At 53.8% G+C, this 18,097-nt stretch overlaps 7 protein-coding genes across 7 annotated transcripts; 5 read left to right on the forward strand and 2 right to left on the reverse strand.

Moving 5' to 3' along the window:
* Positions 1–612: 612 nt before the first annotated feature.
* PG994_014236 (uncharacterized protein) lies at positions 613–961 on the forward strand (the record flags this gene model as incomplete). The annotated part of the gene is made up of 2 exons (XM_066865645.1): positions 613–640; positions 741–961. 2 exons carry the CDS (start codon positions 613–615, stop codon positions 959–961), a joined length of 249 nt encoding a protein of 82 aa, XP_066708774.1.
* Positions 962–1,938: 977 nt separating this feature from the next.
* On the reverse strand, positions 1,939–3,428 carry PG994_014237 (uncharacterized protein; the record flags this gene model as incomplete). Its single annotated transcript, XM_066865646.1, has 2 exons — positions 1,939–2,682; positions 2,811–3,428. 2 exons carry the CDS (start codon positions 3,426–3,428, stop codon positions 1,939–1,941), a joined length of 1,362 nt encoding a protein of 453 aa, XP_066708775.1.
* Positions 3,429–4,773: 1,345 nt separating this feature from the next.
* On the forward strand, positions 4,774–6,770 carry PG994_014238 (eukaryotic translation initiation factor 2-alpha kinase; the record flags this gene model as incomplete). Its single annotated transcript, XM_066865647.1, has 2 exons — positions 4,774–5,602; positions 5,665–6,770. The coding sequence occupies 2 exons, from the start codon at positions 4,774–4,776 to the stop codon at positions 6,768–6,770; spliced, it is 1,935 nt and encodes a 644-aa protein (XP_066708776.1).
* Positions 6,771–7,417: 647 nt separating this feature from the next.
* PG994_014239 (uncharacterized protein) lies at positions 7,418–9,281 on the forward strand (the record flags this gene model as incomplete). The annotated part of the gene is made up of 2 exons (XM_066865648.1): positions 7,418–8,714; positions 8,779–9,281. The coding sequence occupies 2 exons, from the start codon at positions 7,418–7,420 to the stop codon at positions 9,279–9,281; spliced, it is 1,800 nt and encodes a 599-aa protein (XP_066708777.1).
* Positions 9,282–9,856: 575 nt separating this feature from the next.
* Positions 9,857–10,348, reverse strand: PG994_014240 (small nuclear ribonucleoprotein Sm D2; the record flags this gene model as incomplete). The annotated part of the gene is made up of 3 exons (XM_066865649.1): positions 9,857–10,130; positions 10,236–10,268; positions 10,329–10,348. The coding sequence occupies 3 exons, from the start codon at positions 10,346–10,348 to the stop codon at positions 9,857–9,859; spliced, it is 327 nt and encodes a 108-aa protein (XP_066708778.1).
* A 544-nt stretch (positions 10,349–10,892) lies between these two features.
* On the forward strand, positions 10,893–12,412 carry PG994_014241 (mitochondrial 37S ribosomal protein mS47; the record flags this gene model as incomplete). Its single annotated transcript, XM_066865650.1, has 4 exons — positions 10,893–10,943; positions 11,016–12,098; positions 12,127–12,228; positions 12,284–12,412. 4 exons carry the CDS (start codon positions 10,893–10,895, stop codon positions 12,410–12,412), a joined length of 1,365 nt encoding a protein of 454 aa, XP_066708779.1.
* Positions 12,413–13,954: 1,542 nt separating this feature from the next.
* Positions 13,955–17,973, forward strand: PG994_014242 (uncharacterized protein; the record flags this gene model as incomplete). Its single annotated transcript, XM_066865651.1, has 3 exons — positions 13,955–14,003; positions 14,092–17,070; positions 17,138–17,973. The coding sequence occupies 3 exons, from the start codon at positions 13,955–13,957 to the stop codon at positions 17,971–17,973; spliced, it is 3,864 nt and encodes a 1,287-aa protein (XP_066708780.1).
* Between the last annotated feature and the right edge of the window lie 124 nt (positions 17,974–18,097).

Consider the following 18,097-nt stretch of genomic DNA (forward strand, 5'->3'; position numbering starts at 1 on the left):
AGGCCAAAAGCCGTCAACATTTAGTGGTTGGTTGGCACCATGTAGATGTTGCAAGGGAACCAACTACCTAGCAGGCAACAAGAAGAAACATTCAAAAATAGTAGTCAGAAAGTAAAGTGTTCGTGGGGTGATGTGAGATGAGACGATGAACTGATTGACAGCAGTCTTGGAGATGGAAATTCCCATTCCACAGGCGCTTGGCAATGAAATGAACCCCCAGGGATTAAAACACGCTACAGAAGTTCCAGGCGCGACCTGCTATCTAATCTTGGGGATAGTGGGGTTCTTGCCAGTGATTCGCGGGACAGTACTTACCAGTAGGTACCCCCCAGTTCAGTTGCTGCTGAGCTAGGTAGCTGGAAGAACTCCGGCTAAAATGCCAGCAAGCAACAGCTTCAACCTCCAATTGATAGAACGCAGATGAGCCTCATCACGCCCGTAAAGCTTCAATTCGAGCTCGACCGCCAGCAACGTCCAATTGAGTCTAGACGAGCAACAACAATCGCACGACGCTGCTAGGCCATTCGAGGGCCTTGGAAACCAGCAGCTAGAGTTGAAACGAACCTATCCCCAGCCCATTGAGGCCTTGCATATCATCTCCACTCCTTCACAATGGGAGTCCTTTTCTGGTCCGGCTTCGGTACGATGCTCCCCTGCTACAACCTGCAGCTCCGTGTCCAATCCTCAACAGGTGTTGCATATGACCTGCTGGTTGCTAACCTCGCCTCGCTCTCTCCCAGGTGTCGCCGTCCGGTTCTGGTCGCTCGGCCTCGAGATGCGACCCTTCTTCAACCGGGGCACGCTCTGGACCTACCCCGTCTTCGCCGGTGTGGGCGCCAGCTTCGGCTACTGGCTGCAGGGCGTCAACGAGCGGCAGAAGGCCATCCTGGACGAACGGAAACAGATCATCCTCGAGAAGCGGGCGCGCCGGGCTCAGCGGGAGGTCGAGCGGCAGACATGAGACTAAGGAAAGAGTCACAAAGAAGACGGAGTTTTTGCGATGCTCGACGATGAGCCGTGATGACAATACGCGCGCTGTGTATATATTTGAGAGAGTGTGGCAATCAATGGGATTGTGGAATTACCATCCACGGCAAGCAGGTCTTCGGTACTAACGTGTGTGAGGATATGGCTCTCTTCACCGAGCACGACGGCAATGACCAGTTGGGTATATTCCATTCATTTCTGAGGTGATGTTTCCCTTCCCCTTCATGCCAAATTACGTCTTCGGGCGTATATCGACATCCACGATCTTTTCCCATGAACGTGGATGTTTTCGCATTGGCAAAGATTGAATATTCGACCCGTTGCTGGGCGCCCGGTTTCGAGATGTCGTTTTGCACGTCGAAGAGATTCTGGGAATCAGCTGAGGTTATATACCGGAATACCTTGCTACTTTAGGAGTCTGGTAACCCTCTTTTGAAACCTATTGAAATTCCGATACGAGCTACTTAAATGCATTTCATCCGAAGACTGCCAGGAGTCGATACTTACGTAGAAGCAGCTGGGCATCAATATACTGAAATAGTCAAATGAAGATGTTAAAATGGAGATAATGGTGGTTCTATATGTGCAAAGTGTCGAGAGCTCCGTTTCAACCCAATTGGGTGATCACATCTGTACTGAAGCTGGTTACGACAACTTGTTTATATAGAATGGCATGCGCCTAGTCATCAGCTGGATTCTCCGCTAGCCACTGTGTCTGTCTAGGTCATAAGCATAGGTGTGATGCAGGCCTCTCTAAGAATGCAAATTGTGCGTCTAGTCCGGCGAAATACGTTAACCACTCTCGTAAGTCTCCATTGGTCGTTTCCGAGTCGGCAAAACCTCGACTCGTCTACACGTGGGTCGTAAATGAAACTCGAACGCCCCCGATACACGCCGTCCTTTTCCCGAATGCCTTGATTGCGCCTGAAGTAGAAATAGAAGAGCCGCCTCCTAGTTGAATTCTTCTAGTTTCCGCAGTAGATCTGGTGCGGATCTCGCCTGCACACTTCCAAGCTCCGTGACTAGCAGGCTGATGTACTTATCTGGCGTCGCGTCAAACATCAGTCGGAATGCTGCAGCTGACGATCTCTCGGGGTCGATTTCGTTGTAAGTCAACGAGTCTGTGGCCACTCGTTCTGTGATGTTGATCGTTTCACAGAGAGCGATGACCTTCTTGCCAAGCTCATGAGCCAGCATCGCAACATCGCAAGTTCCGGCCCTTGCGTACATAGCCCCGTTGCTGAACATGGCCTCGGCGGCAAAGAACACCTTTGTTGCCTGTCTCATGTGGTTGCGCAGCCCACCAAAGTCTCCCGAGTACGTGACCTTGATGCCTTCGTCGGTCAGGGTCTTGGCCAGCTGTTGCCCGAGCCGCTCATAGGGGTCATCCATAATCAGTACAGAGAACTTTGTGCCGGTTGAGTGCGCATATAGAATGGCCTTCTCTACCAGCGTATTACGGCCGTAGGTGAGGACAACATCGCCATCCTTGATGTGTTTCGCTCCCTGCTCTGTGATGTACTCGTCGGCAACCGTGATCCGCTCAGCAATGAAGACATCTATAGCCTGACAAAGCTCCTTCTTCGCTTGCTCCTCACTCGCATCCATGTCGATCTTACTGACTTGTAATTTGAGCCACCGGATTGCATTACCCATGGAGAAACACATGGGTCGGCATGCGGTCAGGTACTCGATCTGGATATTGAGCACATGGGGAGTGAAATGGCGCGCCAGGACATTTCCAGGGGGTGTTATGTATGATTCAATCACCTGAGGATGTCAGCAAGCGAACATATTGCAATAATTTCTGGCAGATTAGGTACCTTTCTAAAAGCCAGCAGAGTAGCTTTTAGTCTTGTAATGCTCTCGTCGATCGTAAATGTTGCCATTTGCTGGCCCAGCATCAAAACTGATGGATGAACGTCCTTATCGGCCTGTGTCATTGGAATCCGTCGCGCCATGGAAAGGTGGCTAAAGCACTCTGGTATCTGGATTTTCTGCTCCGTAACGACAGCTGAGGGCGGTGCCTTGAGCAGAGTAGGTCTGCCAGCGCCTGCGGCTGCAGCTAATGCGCCATCTTTCCCCTTCCCCTTGGCCTTGACTTCGCCTGCCGACGGCCCCAGTTGACCGGGCGACGAAGAGACAGCAGCCTCCCCTTTGGCAACCTCTTTGGAAGTCTTCTGCTGAGCTCGTCTAGCTGCCTTCTCGGCCTTGGCCTTAGCCTTCAGCTCTGCGCCGGTCAACTTCTTGTCGCCTGCCGCATCTGTTGACTTTGACTCGGCCTTGCCTGTCTTTTCCTCTGCGCCCGCTTTGGTGTCTTTGCTTGCTTTCTCGTTTTGGTTGGTCGCAGCTTCTTTGGGAGTCTCCTTGGGAGTCTCTTTGGGGGCCTCTCCAGGCTTGGGGGCAGCCTCAGCTGGCGCCCCGTTTTGTTCGGTTGACATACCGGACTCAGGTGCGTTGGATCGGAAGCGCAGTAATTACTGGTTATTCTGGCCTGGTCTAGGAAGAATTCGAGCAAGTCATCGCCGATAAGTAGTGTAGTGAGTGAGCCACGATGATTTTATTCCAACAATGGGAAATATCCAATTGACGTGAGCCAGTGACTCAATCTTCCGATCAATGAATTTAAGGTGGGGGTGGGGTTGTTTGTACCTAAAATACGTTGCCGGCCTAGCCCCCTGCCCCTCCCTACCTTCCGCTACCTAAAAGCTGTGCGATGGGACGGACGGAAGCAACCGACACGGCGATATCAGACCTAAGGTGAACCTTAGGTAGACTATTAGACTCGGGGACCCGGAGACTGTTGAAAAGTTTCAGGCTGAAAAGCATACAGCTAGTGGTAACAATGCCGTCTAGACTTGATGAGATGCCCTTCCGTGAAGGGCCTTTCCTCCATCAATTTGCTCATTACGTCAGGTTTCTACATGATCAACCTAGAAGTGATAGTATCAATATTCTGGCAATACCAACCACGATTCTTGAAGAGTGGCCATTGAGAGCGAAATAAGTGTAATTAACTAATGTGTTAAATGTTACATACGATCAGTTACATGTATCCAGATGCAAAGACTACATGTAAGACGATGAATCTGGCAAGCTGTTGTTACCCAATTCACCAGCCAGCAGTCAGCCCCGCACAGACCATCCAATGGCTATTTTAGGGCACTACAAGTGATCAAGCGATTGCCATTTGTCGAGCTGATGCCATGTAAACCGCCTCTTAGACTCATTAAAGAAGTATTATCAGATATGTCTTTCTTCACTTGAGAACATGGTCTATTGAAATCCCACAAACCAGGGAAGGATCACACTCAAAACTGCCAGGTCATCATCACAACAAAGACCTGTCTATTGGCGGTGTAGACCAAATGAGCATTATACGACTGGCCATAGAAAGAGATGGAAGTTTGTGACTTGGGAGATAATTTTGGACAAGCTTAACACCTGGATGCCTGTACCTTAGTTACTATCCGTGGATAGCACTGGACAACAAGGCAACAGAGGTGACCCTGTCGACCCAGTAATTTCGCACCTGTCTATCCAAGTCGAGAGTCCAAAGCTAACCGGCGACAGATGTGCTCTTTGTCGTTGCTTCATATATATCAGTTCTGAATCCCGCCATTTTTATCATGCGCCTATGCCCGCTCAGCGGCAACATAAATCGCCGATGATCGGGTTGAACTACTTTGCAGTTCTACTTTGGCAACCAGTAGTTTGGAATTTTCTTCCTTCACGGGAACACTGTCTTCCGTCGGTACTGGGATAGTTTTCCCATAAGTATTGGAGATGGATTCTGACCTGGACTCGAAAAGCCGGCGTGTTAAGGACACTTCGATCTCTTCGAACTCCACTGATGAAGAGGAAGTTTTGAGTGTCTCCTCTGGAGCGACTGAGAGTCATTTCTCAGATGGCCATGATATTGCTGCTGGTATTACCAGGGGCGAGCATCGTGACCTGATCATTGCCAGTTTGCTCGAAGACCATTTCCGAACTCTGGCTGCTGAATTATACAATTCTACTGCCACCACTGGCAGTCACAATTACACACGGCACTCGCCAGAGATACAGCCACTAGCAAAGCGACTATATAATGAGGCAACTAGGAGGTTATCGTCAAATTCGCTTCTGTCCTCTCCGGCCGCCTCCGAGAGCTCTCGGAATACCCGCGCCCAGTACATGGCAGGTCTAGACAGCCTGACTGGAGCCCATGCCGTGCCAACTGGCCTTATCAGTCAATTCCGAGACTTGACTGTTCAGCCGGTTGAGGGGCTCTCCATCCTACCAAACCCATCTAACGATCTCCAGCTGTCACATCAAACTTCCCGCAGAAGCCACTATAGCTCCTCGTTCCAGGAAATCTCTCTCCTCGGAAAGGGAGGCTTCGGCAAGGTCTATCGGTGCTACAGTCCGCTAGATCAGTCCACATATGCGGTGAAGAAGATCGCGTTGTCTGATAGGCTTTGGAAGAAGTTTTGCGATGGGAACTATGAGAAGTTGAACCATATCCTGAAAGAAGCCCAAGCGTTGGCGAGACTTGATCATCCGAACGTCGTTCGCTACCATCAAGCATGGTTTGACGAGCCTGAGCAATATTCCGTGGCCTCGAATCCAGACAGTAATTAACGTCCATCATTGCTCAACATGTTATTGAAAGAAGCTAATTGGCCCACTTTGCAGACTCACAAGGACAGATACTGTCAGGCCATGACAGGCGAGATGGACCCCTTTTACTAGACTACCGCCCGGCACAATTGGAGAGCGATCTGGACTCGCTAGACGGCGAGGCTCGTGGCGCATATGATGATGACCAATCTGCCGACTGTGGTATAGTTTTCGGCGAAGATACCCCATCACTGGGCGATGGTCAGGTACAACACAACCCAGGACCCGAATGGTCTGTACATTCTACCGACGACCTTTCCGAGACTAGATCGGCCACGAACGACAGTGACATCTTCACAGACGACAGGTCCCGGTCTATGAACGACGGCAATCCACGCCAAGCACCAGATGCCAACGTTCCTACCCTTTGTATCCAGATGTCGCTGTACCCCATGACATTGGCGCAGTACATTTCGCGATCGTTCAGCCGGAATGGAGGTCCAAGACACTGCTTCCACCTAGCACCTTCACTACGCATTCTTCTCTCAGTGCTCGCCGGCATTCGATATATTCACAGCAAGGGCATGGTGCATCGTGATATCAAGCCGGGCAACATCTTTCTCTCGGCGTTGGAAACCGAATGTATAGGAGGCTATTGCGATATTGCGTGTTGCTCATGCCCGAGACAAGACCAGAAAAGTGGCAGATGGTTGAATCCGCGGATAGGAGACTTCGGTCTAGTGACCCAACTTGCACACGGAGAGATGCCGCCACTTTCAAAAGAAGCACATCGCGACTCTTCAGATCACGAGTCACTGGGTGCCTCCAGAGACGTTGGCACTGCACTGTACCGACCGCCGAAATGGGACAACCTGCGTAATAGCGGGGTTCATCTAGACATATTTGCTCTGGGTGTAGTTCTGGTGGAGATGTTATGTCCCTTTGGAACGGTAATGGAGCGGGCGGATACGTTGAATGGCGTGCAGAAAGGAGACAACGCATATCTGTCGATTTTTGAGAAACGTTTGATAGAGGAGGGCTATGATTCGGAAGTCAATGCCAAAGCCTTGGAACTGGTCGGTGGCATGGTCCAGCTCGATCCCGCAAAGCGGTTGTCCGCCGTGGAGATTGACGATCTGGCCCACCAGTTATTGGCTTCTTGTGACCGCAAAACGGGGTAAACCTAGCACTACTCTACTGGTAGAATTACTCAATCAAGACTCGGTGAACACAGTGACAAGTACTGGGGTTTATTGGTATGATGTGATGATGATGAGATCAGCTATTCTGAACCGTCGTGATTGCTCGGCATGCTCGGACAGCTTCCGGTTTCTTTTCTTCCACGGTACGGGGGCATTATGCAGTTAATATGGGCGCTGAAGTCACGATAATACCAGCGAGGCAATCGCCACTCCGAGAAGACCCATTTTACGAAGGCACGAGAACAATAGTCGATACGGCGGGGAGGCAACTGTAGCCCACAATAAGTCTGCCGATGGAGCGATGGTCGGGCGACCCAAGAATCCGTCCACCCCACCCCCGGGATGACCACCCCCATGACGGGGCAGAAGCAACGTCATTCGAACAAACTGTTGAGCAATAGGATGTCTTGGCTTCGGCTTCCAAGGCCGCGTTTTACTCTAGTGTACGACTAGACCATTTATCTTCGGAGACCAATCCAGGCACACACCCATCTTGCCTTTTTCTCCTCGTTCCCATCTCCATGCACTTTGTCTGTTGTTGCTGCTAGCTACCTCTTACCCCAACTTCCCCCGCATACCTCCCCCGCAATAGGCACAACACCGGTCCGCAACATCACCACAATACAATGTCGGCCAAGCACTTCGTCAATGATCCCACGGCGCTGGTGAACGCGGCGCTGCAGGCGGTCACTTACACCAACCCGTCCGTGGCGCTGGACGCCGAGAACAAGATCCTGTACCGTCGGCCCACCGGCACCAGCAGTAGCAACAAGGATGAGCACCAGGTATCCCTGATCAGCGGCGGCGGCTCGGGCCACGAGCCCTCGTTCGGGGCCATGGTCGGCAACGGCCTGCTGTCCGCCGCCGTCGCGGGCACCATCTTCGCGAGCCCCAGCGCCGAGCAGGTGCGCAAGGCCATCATGGGCCGTGTCGACACGGGCCGCGGCGCCCTGGTCGTCGTCATGAACTACACCGGCGACGTTCTGAATTTTGGCATGGCCGTCGAGAAGGCCAAGGCTGCGGGGATCGACGTCGACATGGTTGTCGTCGGGGACGATGTCGGCGTGGGCCGCGCCAAGGGCGGCAAGGTCGGCCGCCGCGGCATCGCGGGCACCGTACTCGTGCAGAAGATCGCGGGCGCGCTCGCGGCCCAGGGACGCAGCCTCAAGGAGGTCGCCAGCGTCGCCCGCCTGACCGCGGCGAACCTCGTCAGTGTCGGCGCCAGTCTCGAGCACGTCCACGTGCCCGGGCGCGCGCCCGTGGACCCTAAGTCCAAGGAGAGCCTGGGCTTCGACGAGGTCGAGGTCGGCATGGGCATCCACAACGAGCCCGGTTCGGGCCGGGCCAAGGTGCAGCTCCCGGAGCTGGTGAAGACGATGCTGTCGCAGCTGCTGGAGCCGGGCGACGCCGACCGCGCCTTCCTCAACGTCAACTCGAACGAGATCGTACTGCTGGTCAACAACCTCGGCGGTGTCAGTGTGCTGGAACTCGGCGGCATCACGGCCGAGGTCGTCGGGCAGCTCCGCGAGCAGTACGGCATCCGGCCTGTCCGCATCCTCAGCGGCACGTACATGACCAGCCTGAACGGCCTAGGCTTCAGCATCTCGCTTCTGAACGTGGTGAACACGAATATCGGCGGCCCGAGCATGATCCAGCTGCTGGATTACCCCTGCGAGGCGACGGGATGGGCAACCCCCATTCGAAAGGAGACGTGGGAAGCCAAGAACGAGGCGACGAGAGAGGATGATACTTCTCTCGGAGGAGAAAGCAAACCGAGTGGGCTGAAGCTCGATGCGAAGCTCATGAAAGACACCTTGACTTCTGGTCTCAACGCTGTGATTGCCGCTGAGCCTGACGTTACGAGATATGACACGGTCGTGGGTGATGGAGATTGCGGGATAGGACTCAAGAGAGGCGCTGAAGGTAAGCTACAAATCAACCACTCACACATAAATGATATTAGTTGTTGACATTTGAACTCGCGAAGGAATCCTCAGCCATCTCCAAAAGACAGAGCTGACTGGAGACGTCATCCTGGATCTTGCCAACATCGTCTCGGTGGTAGAGGTGGACATGGACGGCACCTCGGGCGCCATCTACTCCATCTTCCTGAACGCGCTCGTGCACGCGCTCAAGACGTTCGCCCCTGGAGATGCATCTGACGTTAAGATCTGGACTGGCGCTCTCAACCAGAGCTGCGAGGTGTTGTCCAAGTACACGCCCGCGAAACCTGGCGATCGCACACTCGTCGATGCCCTGTACCCCTTTGCAGAGGTCCTAGGCAAGACGGGCGACCTGACGAAGGCGGCTGAGGCTTCGAGGGATGCCGCCTTGGGCACGAAGGGTATGAAAGCTAGTTTGGGCCGGACTGTCTACGTCGGAGGTAGTGGATTCGAGGAGGTTCCGGATCCTGGTGCTTGGGGCCTGGCGTGCTTCTTCCTTGGTCTGGCTGGACTGAAGCCTACGGAAGACGGGTGGGACGTCATCTGAAGAAAGTGTCAAGCATATTAAAAATTCGGAGAACGACAGAGTGTAGGTTATTATGAGCACAAATGATGTTATTGGTATCTTAGCAGCAGCAATGTCTTCATCCCCCATAGTCTTCTGGGTTTAATCAACCGCCGTATCGGCGGCTCCTGTACTGCAGCTTTCTGCTTTATAGTCTTCTTCTGCCTGCACTGCCTGCCGTGACAAGTACGATTTTCCATGCACTTTATACTCCTGGTTGCTGGCGGGAGCTCTTTGCAAACTGTGATTTTTATTCCCGCTGGAAATCCAACATACCAACGCCTGGCGCGCAGAGTGTGCCAATGAGTTTGTTTCATCCCATTCATAAGCGCTCCTTCCTCTTGAGCGATTCTCCCTCGGTCCATAGTTCAGCCAGCCCCCTTAACTGAGGAGAACCAAGATAACAGAGTCGCCTCTCAAGAACCTGTAGTTATAGTGTTAGCCATTTGTCTTACAATACCCTCGAACCGTATTTCGACACAGTAGTCCCCTGTATAGCAACCCAGAAAGAGCCGCCGCGGCCTCCTCGTCCTTTTCTTTCTTCCTTCCATTTCCCTTTAGAGTGACACGTACATCTTGCTAATAAACCGGTCCTTGTTGACGGGGCGCCCCTTCTTGCCGTTGGCGAGGCGCGGCGTCTCGGTCCACATCTCCTTGACGTTCTCGAGGACCATGTTGCAGTGGCGGTCAAAAGCCTTGACGCGCGCCAGCAGCTTGCGGTTGTTGCGGATCGAGATCAGGACCTGTGTGTGGCTGCGCACCGCCGTCTGGAGGATCGAGAGGGGGCCCGCGCTGAACTCGTGCTCTTCGAGCTGCTGGATCTCGTATTCACTATCGTCATGCCGTGGCTGGTTAGTAATGGGCGCGATCGTGCAAAGCCATCGTGTGAGCGTGGGAGGGAGCTGTTGGGGTTGGGTTGGCGGTGGGTGTGCGTACGTTAACTCATTGCGAGGCTTGGTGAGGAGGTCCCTAGAGGAAATGGTATTAGCTTTTTTGCAAACTGCATTGGTACTTTTTGTTATTGCTCACTGAATCTTAGCGTCCGCCATCTTGAGTGGTGGTGCTGGTGTTTGAATAAAATGGTGGTTTGGGAGTTGCTGGACGTGGGACTTTATCGGGAACTCGCAAGGCTGAAATGTTAAACTTGCTGCCAGTAACAGTACCGAATTCTCGAAAAGTCTCGGTGAGGGACTGGGCTCAGTGGACTAGGCCGCTGAAGCTTCCAGTGTTTGATTGGTGGCTCACCGAGAGCAGCGCTTCAATCGGTTTTTGTGTGGGGCTCCAAGACGCCCACTCGCGACCGACCTCCGTCCGTCAAATCCTGGAGCTCCAAGGAAGATTTTAGGCCGAAGGGAGTATGCAGGCAAAACGATAGGCAATTCGGGACATGGGATTCGATTCGCGGAGTTGAACAGGACTTTTACCTCGGTTGCCGACCACCCCTCCCACCGAACCATCGCTCGATAGCGCAATACTATACCACATTCCCATGCGCACTGAGTTCTCTCCATTCCTCCATAAATGTCTTTCCGGGTCCTCATAAGCCGGGCTGGGTCAACAGCTACGACGGCTTCCTCACCCTTCCGATGCAGAATGCCTTTGAAAGCTAAGATCCTCGACCCTCGCATTGCATCGCGAGCCCAGGTACGTACGCGGGCGCAATAGACCAGGCTTTGGTGCGGCAGGATCAGCCACTAATACCTTCCCGGTTTTCAGATGTCTACGAAAGTGAACGAGGTCATCAAAGAGCTGCCCGGCGACGAACCCGAAGATGTCTTGTTCAACAACCTGTACGGTCTGCGGACCGTCGAGCTTAAGCGGCCGGACAAGTTCAACGCTCTCAATGGATCGATGATTCGCAAGATCATTCCTCGACTGGTAGAGTGGGAGCGATCAGACATGGCCAACGTCGTAGTCATGAAGGGCGCTGGACGGGCTTTCTGTGCAGGCGGCGATGTCGCTGCACTCGCAGACCTATGCCAGGAAGGGCCTGAAGGCCAGAAGAAGTCCGCGGAATACTTCGGCTTGGAGTACAAGCTCGACCACTACATCGCTACCTACCGGAAACCCTACATTTCCTTCATGGATGGTATCACTATGGGTGGCGGTGTTGGCCTCAGTATCCATGCTCCTTTCCGGGTCGCTACCGAGAACACAGTTTTTGCTATGCCCGAGACGACCATCGGTTTCTTCCCCGATGTTGGAGCCTCCTTCTTCCTCCCCAGGATGTCTGGCTCTGTGGGCACATATCTTGCCTTGACGAGCGAGAGGTTGACGGGCGCAAACGTCTTCTACTCCGGAATCGCAACTCATTACCTTCACTCGACGAGCTTGCCGATCCTCGAATCGCGTCTGGCCGAGCTTCGGTTCAAGGACTACGACAGTAAGGAAATGAGGCTGAAGATTATCGAGATGACCATTGAGGAGTACGCCACTGGTCTGCCTCCCCTGGACCGCGAGCCTATCATGCTGGGTGGCGAAATCCGCAAGGCTATCGATCGGTGCTTCAGCAGGCCGACTGTACCAGGGATTATGGAAGCCCTGCAGCGGGAACAGGGCCCCACCAAGGAGTGGGCAGAGAAGACATTGGCTACCCTCCATCAGCGCTCACCGACTTCGGTACATGTGGCCCTCAGGCAGATGCAGGTCGGCCGTGACTGGAGCATCGCCGAGACTTTCGAGCGAGAGCACCAGATCGCCGCCCGCTTCATGCAACACTACGACTTCGTCGAGGGCGTCACCGCACAGCTCAAGAAGCCGCGGAGGACACCTGCTTGGGAGCCTGCTACGCTGGAGGACGTGCCCTGCGGACGGTGCCATCTCGGAGCCTTTCTTCCAGACTGGCGGCCCGGGCGCACCTCCGACGCTGCAGCTGCTGGTGGAGCGCGACAGCTACAGCGAGTACCCCCACGCCTACGTCGGCTCTCCCGTCGGAGAGGGAGGTCGAGTTTTTCGTGAAGGACGGCAGGGCGACCCGAAAGCAGATTGTGGAGGAGTTTGTCCAGAGGAAGAGAGGCCGACAAGGCATCAGTACCATTGTCGAGGAGATCCTCGATCGGAAAACCACTAAGAACGAGGACGGGGTTCTCACATGGGTGGCTAGCGAAGTATAGATGAAGTTGTAGAGAAAGCATTATCCTTTTGTACGATAAGGGTTAATCCAACGTGTAAACTATCGGAGAAAGCCACGGGGGAGTGGCTTACATGTTTGTAGACTAGGTACACATGTCGAATACCATATGGATGTCACGATAGCTTCGTGTATATGGAGAATGTGTGATATACTGGTTCTTCCCTCATTCTACAAATAAAAGATAAAAAATATCAGGGCAAACCTCATCATCGAAACCGTCATGCATCTATCTATCTTGCAACCCTTGGATCTATGTAGTATGTACGAAATGTGGATTGATATTCTCGAAGGCGAATTGTCTGATGGGTGGTGTGACGGTCGCAGTAGATGAATAGGTAGGCGGGCGAACGAATAGACTTACATGATGAGACAGGGGTAAGGGGTTCAATGTGTGCAGCAGATAGCTTTGAGTCATGGCAGCTGCATGTCGTTGGCTATGTGGGGCGTATGCCTGGGCTCCGAAAAAGTATTTAAGCCTATATGATACCCCTCATCAAGACGGAAATGGCAGCTGAAACCTGACCCGGACCATTGCATCTTTTCGATGGTGTGTGTTGGCTTTTGAGAATTGGTCTGCTACTGCTGCTACGGCCATCGGCATTTGCTGGAGCGCCCGAGTTCCCAGGCATAATCCGCGCTAAAGTCCGGCCGTGCTCGTCCACCTCGTCCACCCATTGCATGATTACCTAAAATACTCGGCCCCACTGAGCTACGGTTTAGCGCCTTTTCGGGCCTTGCTTGCCTGCCCACCGCTGCCACCCTGCCACCCTGCTTTGCAGCAAGCGCGTTTCCAAGTTCTTGCAGCTCCCCCAGCTTGACGCTCTCGCACGACTCCGGTACCCACTAAAGCAGCCCGTTTGGCCAATGGCATGTCATTGAATCGACCGCCCCCCAGGTCTTTTTTCAATTAAGCCGGACGTCACCAAAAACGCGGGCTCTTCAGTTCCATCGCCCAATAACGCGTCTCGTGTGCGTCTCTCGTCTAGTCCCCCGACGCGGTACCTGCACTTCACTAAAGATTCGCGTTGCCCACTTTGTACCTCCGACCCAGCAACCACACCAGCTTCTCTGATGGAACTTCCTCACCTTCTTTCTTTTGCTTCTCGAATTCATTAAATCCACGTACGCCCTTTTCCACCCTTTCTTCGAGGCCAGAGTTGCTCGTTCTGCGACATTTGTCCCCGAGGGCAGATGCACCGCAATTAGAAGGCTTCTCTTGTCGGGTCCTGTCTCTTTTATTTCTTGGTCTTCCCACACAATTCCATCCTTTCGTTCCTCTTTTGGCCCATGTCGCGTGCCACGTCCCACGTCCACCCCTAAGGAAGGAAAAGACACACTTAACCAACACGCGTCACGACTCACGATCATGTCCACGAGGGATCCAAATACCCATTGAACATACTGACAACCTCGCACACGCCGTTTCGGAAATTCTTTGGTGAATTTCTGACTTCGGCATCATACGAGCCGTCTTGAACCTGTCCAGGGCGACTTCATCCCAGTCTCCCTCCATATATATAAGATGGCCAACGTCAACAACGCCGGCTGGGCTCCTATGCCCAGCGAATCCAGTGACTCTGGAATGCAAGTGAAGGCAATGGGCTGTACGAGAATATCCTTTTCTCATCGAGTATGGGGCTATTGCTGACTATCTTACAGTGAAAGTCAACTACACTTTCGATAAGGACAACGCAGTAAACTGTCTGGCTCGTTGGGCTCCCATCCTGCACATCCAGACCATACCCATCGACGATAGGACCAGGATTGGCCTGGTCGATCTGCAGACATGCCTCAAGGCCGTCTACCACTACAGCCCGGAGCTGGCCGACGATAATGAAAAGGACTACACCATTTACGCCTTCGACTTTTCGGAGCCGGATACTCCCTTAGTCGGTCAAGGCCTACTTAGCCGGGCTATGCAAAATAACCCGGAAGGCAATGCTCAGCTCGTGACTGGCCGTGTCACGAAGAACATGTTGGCAATCTTCGGCAACGGAATCAGCGAGACCCTCGAGGTCAAGCTCAGGCTCACTGCCGTCACTAGAGCTCCGCCACCAGCCCCAGCTCCCACTCCAGCGCCCGCCCAAAACCAAAACCAGATGCCTCACCAGATGCCACACCTCCATCGATCGGCGTCGGCCATGTCCGAGAATAGCGAGTGGAATTCGTACATGCAACATAACAACAACTTCAACCAACCGACGAATAATCAAATGGCGTCTTCGCCCGCCCTGGCTCCAGCTCGACCTTTCAACTCGTCGTACGAGGCGAGGAATGACTACATAGGACAAGGCCAGAGCTTCCACAGCGCAGCCAGTCAACCTGGAAGCCGACCTGGAAGCCGGCCGGGCTCAGTTGAACCAAACTATCAGCGTGCCAATCCTATGATTATGGATGGGCTGCCTCCGTCAGCTCCGTCGACTCAGAACCAAATGCCCCCTGATACGACAGGTCCGCCGAAGCCGGTGACTCTCGTTAGCAAGAATCCATCCCGCCCCTCTTCGAGAGCATCTTCCAAAGCCCCCACTGGCAGGCCGCGAGGTCGTCCCCGTAAGAAGCCTGCTGCTGTCGAAGGTAGTACCTCGGGCTATGAAGACGGCACCGATGCAGATGACGGGCCCGGTCCTAGAAAGCGAGCCAAGATCACACAGGTTGAACGAAGCAACAGCGCAACCTTTGGGTCAGCTCCCGATTCTCTCCGGGTTGCCGCAAGCACATCAGGCTCGATCCGTAATTTCCGCCCTATTGCGGCAGGCGGAGATGCTGCGAACGGATCACACTTGCAAGAAGTTCCGAGGGCGCCAACGCCAGTACCGGAGCACCGGTCCAAGAACTTTCCTTTATCGAGATCAGTAACTCAGAGCAACCTGAGACAACAGTCCATGAACGCACAAGAACAGCCCGGCTCGTTCTCAGGATCGTTCGCCGAGCTGAATAGATCCATGTCCCAGTCGCAAGATGCTCGTTCCCCAGTCGATTCTCTTGCGCCTTCGCCAGCTCAAACTTATAGCGATGGACCCAGCCCCGCCGACATTGGATCGTCTCCTCCCGTACCTCGGGCCCGTCTATACAGCGCCCAATCCAGTCCTGCGCCGTCGAGTCCGATTTTACCTCCGATGCCAGTACCGCAGCTCGACTCCGGTTTCATGAGTGGTGGGTTCGAGGATCCTCGTCTGGATGAGGAGCAAACCACTAAACCGGCTACTGAAGCACCACCAGCCCCCATTGTAGCGAAACCGAAGCCGAAGCGAAGCCGAACCAAGAAGAAGCAGCCTCCCAAGTCCGACAACCTTGTCATGTTCAGTGAGACGCCGGGCCCGCCCGAGCTCCTACCCAAAACGTCGATATACAATCCCCCTCATCAATCAAACCGCAAGGCTGCCGAGGCTCAAAAAGCTCTTCGTGCGCAGCAGCCGCCTATGCCTATGTCGGAACCAAATCGTATCCAGTCCTTTGAACACACTCCCGTACCTGGTGAGGTTGAGCAAGGCAATATGTCGCAAGAAGGGAGCATAGGACAGTCTCAAAACCCTACGAGGCTAGAGGCACGGGAGCAATCAAGCTTGCCGCTTCCCGAGAGCATCGAGACTACGGAGCTTCCTGTGGCTACGGAGCTTCCTGTGGCTACGGAGCTTCCTGTGGCTACGGAGTTACCTATACCTACCCAGCATCCTACAACTCAGGCAACCCTGGCTCCAGAGGATGCTGTTTCGCCTACAATTGCAACACCGCAAGAGGAGATGAGTGATCTTGAGCGAGTCTTGATGGGCGACTTGAACGATGAGCACAACATTATGGAGACAATGAGCTTGGATCTCACTCCTAGGCCGCTGGAGGATCTCACCCCCAGGGCCATGGAAGGATCTCAAGAGCGCGAGACGGTCTGTAAGATCGAGCGTGCCGATTGCTCGATGGAACCACCCTCATTTCCCAGATCAAGCGTGGAGGAGTCGGCCGAGCCCGAACTCCCTATGCCATCCGTACCAGCAAGTGACCCGGTACTTCCGCTATCATCGACACAGACAGTCACTCCGTCTGAACCACCGCACCCACAAACCGACATGGTTGGACCCATGGATTCCCGCTCAAATAAGAACTACGTGAAGAAACAGGCCATCAAGCAAAAGCTGGAAGATGCGATTGCTAAGGGCCAAACGCCACCTTTTTGTACAAATTGTGGGGCTGTCCAGACACCAACATGGCGTAAAATTTGGAAGCAGGAGCATCAAGGGGTGCCCGAATACCACGAATACTCGGAGAAAGCTGGCTGTGTCACGGCGATCAACATCCTGGAGAGAGGCGAGGATGGCCGGCCTATCCGTTACGAGATGGTCAAGAAGGCCTTGGCTCCTAGTGAGAACAAGGCTCACTGGAGAGAGGTGCTTCTATGCAACCCATGTGGCATATGGTTCTCCAAGTGGAAAGTACCAAGGCCAGCAGAGAAGTGGGACAAGGACCAGGATCGCTTGTCCCAAGTACGGAAGAAGAGACCCACTGGGGGCCAAGGGAGTCGGTCCAAGAAATCGCGTACCAAGAGCGATGGTCAGATGAACCTGACCTCTGACGCTGGCCTTCCAACAGATCCGTTGGGGCCAGTTGAGGATGCTGATGACACCGTTGTCCTGATAGCTGAGAAAGGTGTGCCAAGCGGGGTGACGCAACAGACGTCAAAATCAAAGGCCCCTGGGTATCAGTCATTCACAAGCATCAAACCATTCTAAGGGCCGTGGTACACCCGGTAGCCCCATAGCTGTCGACGATGGTGAAATGGGCGCTACCCGCCGTCTCCTCTTCCCATCACCTAGGAAAGATGGGCACCAAAAGGTTCTGGGTGAAGTCTCTATTAACATCATCCAAACCCCTTCCGAGGCTGGAATGACCAAGAATCGGGAAGGGGAGGCCGAAAAGGAGAATAATGCACACGTTACAGACGACCACAGCGATGAAATGGTCGGCCTCTTCGGCACTCCCGCTCGTCCGTCCACGCCACCGCCCAAGCCGGCCAGCCAGGGTCCGTTCAAGACGCCCACGGCTGCTACGCCTAGCCATCGACCAATCACTAGAAGTGTGACGAAGTCTATCCGCTCGTCGAGGTCGCTGCACAGGACGATGCAGTCGCCCAGCCAGGCGGCAAACTCCATTCTGCAGCTGCAGCGTACACCCACGAGAACCCCGCGGTCCACAGAACTCCGCTCCCCCAAGCCGCAGATCCCGGGAACCGTGCCGGCACATCTCATGCTGGAAGAGCTGGGACCCTTCAGCTCGCCCTTCACCAAGTCGATCAACCAGCTGCTGTCCGAGGCTAATGACTTCATGGGCCCGTCTGGGGGTGATGGCGAGTTCAATCTTGATCTGAGCCACCTGTCACACGAAGACAATGGCCAATTACTGGGCAGTGGTCGATTCGACTTTAGCACGTTCCTCAGCACCGATGGTGTTATGCCCAGCTCGCCGCCGACGATGTCGCACATGCTCACCTCATTCGGTGGTCATCTAGGCGAGGACCACAGTGACATATGGAAGAATCTAGATGCCATGTAGTTGGAACGGCAACATCCAACCTCTTGGGGAAGGTGCACGGGAAATGGACGATATCATGTGTATGTGTATAGCACATTGTTATGATGATGATGAGCAAGCGAGTGTCGGTTGTTTCGGGAAGGGA

This window comes from Apiospora phragmitis (genome assembly GCF_038363925.1).
Source record: "Apiospora phragmitis strain CBS 135458 chromosome Unknown utg000013l:1.0-2965645.0:1.0-2969333.0, whole genome shotgun sequence".
Classification (NCBI taxonomy): domain Eukaryota; kingdom Fungi; phylum Ascomycota; class Sordariomycetes; order Amphisphaeriales; family Apiosporaceae; genus Apiospora; species Apiospora phragmitis.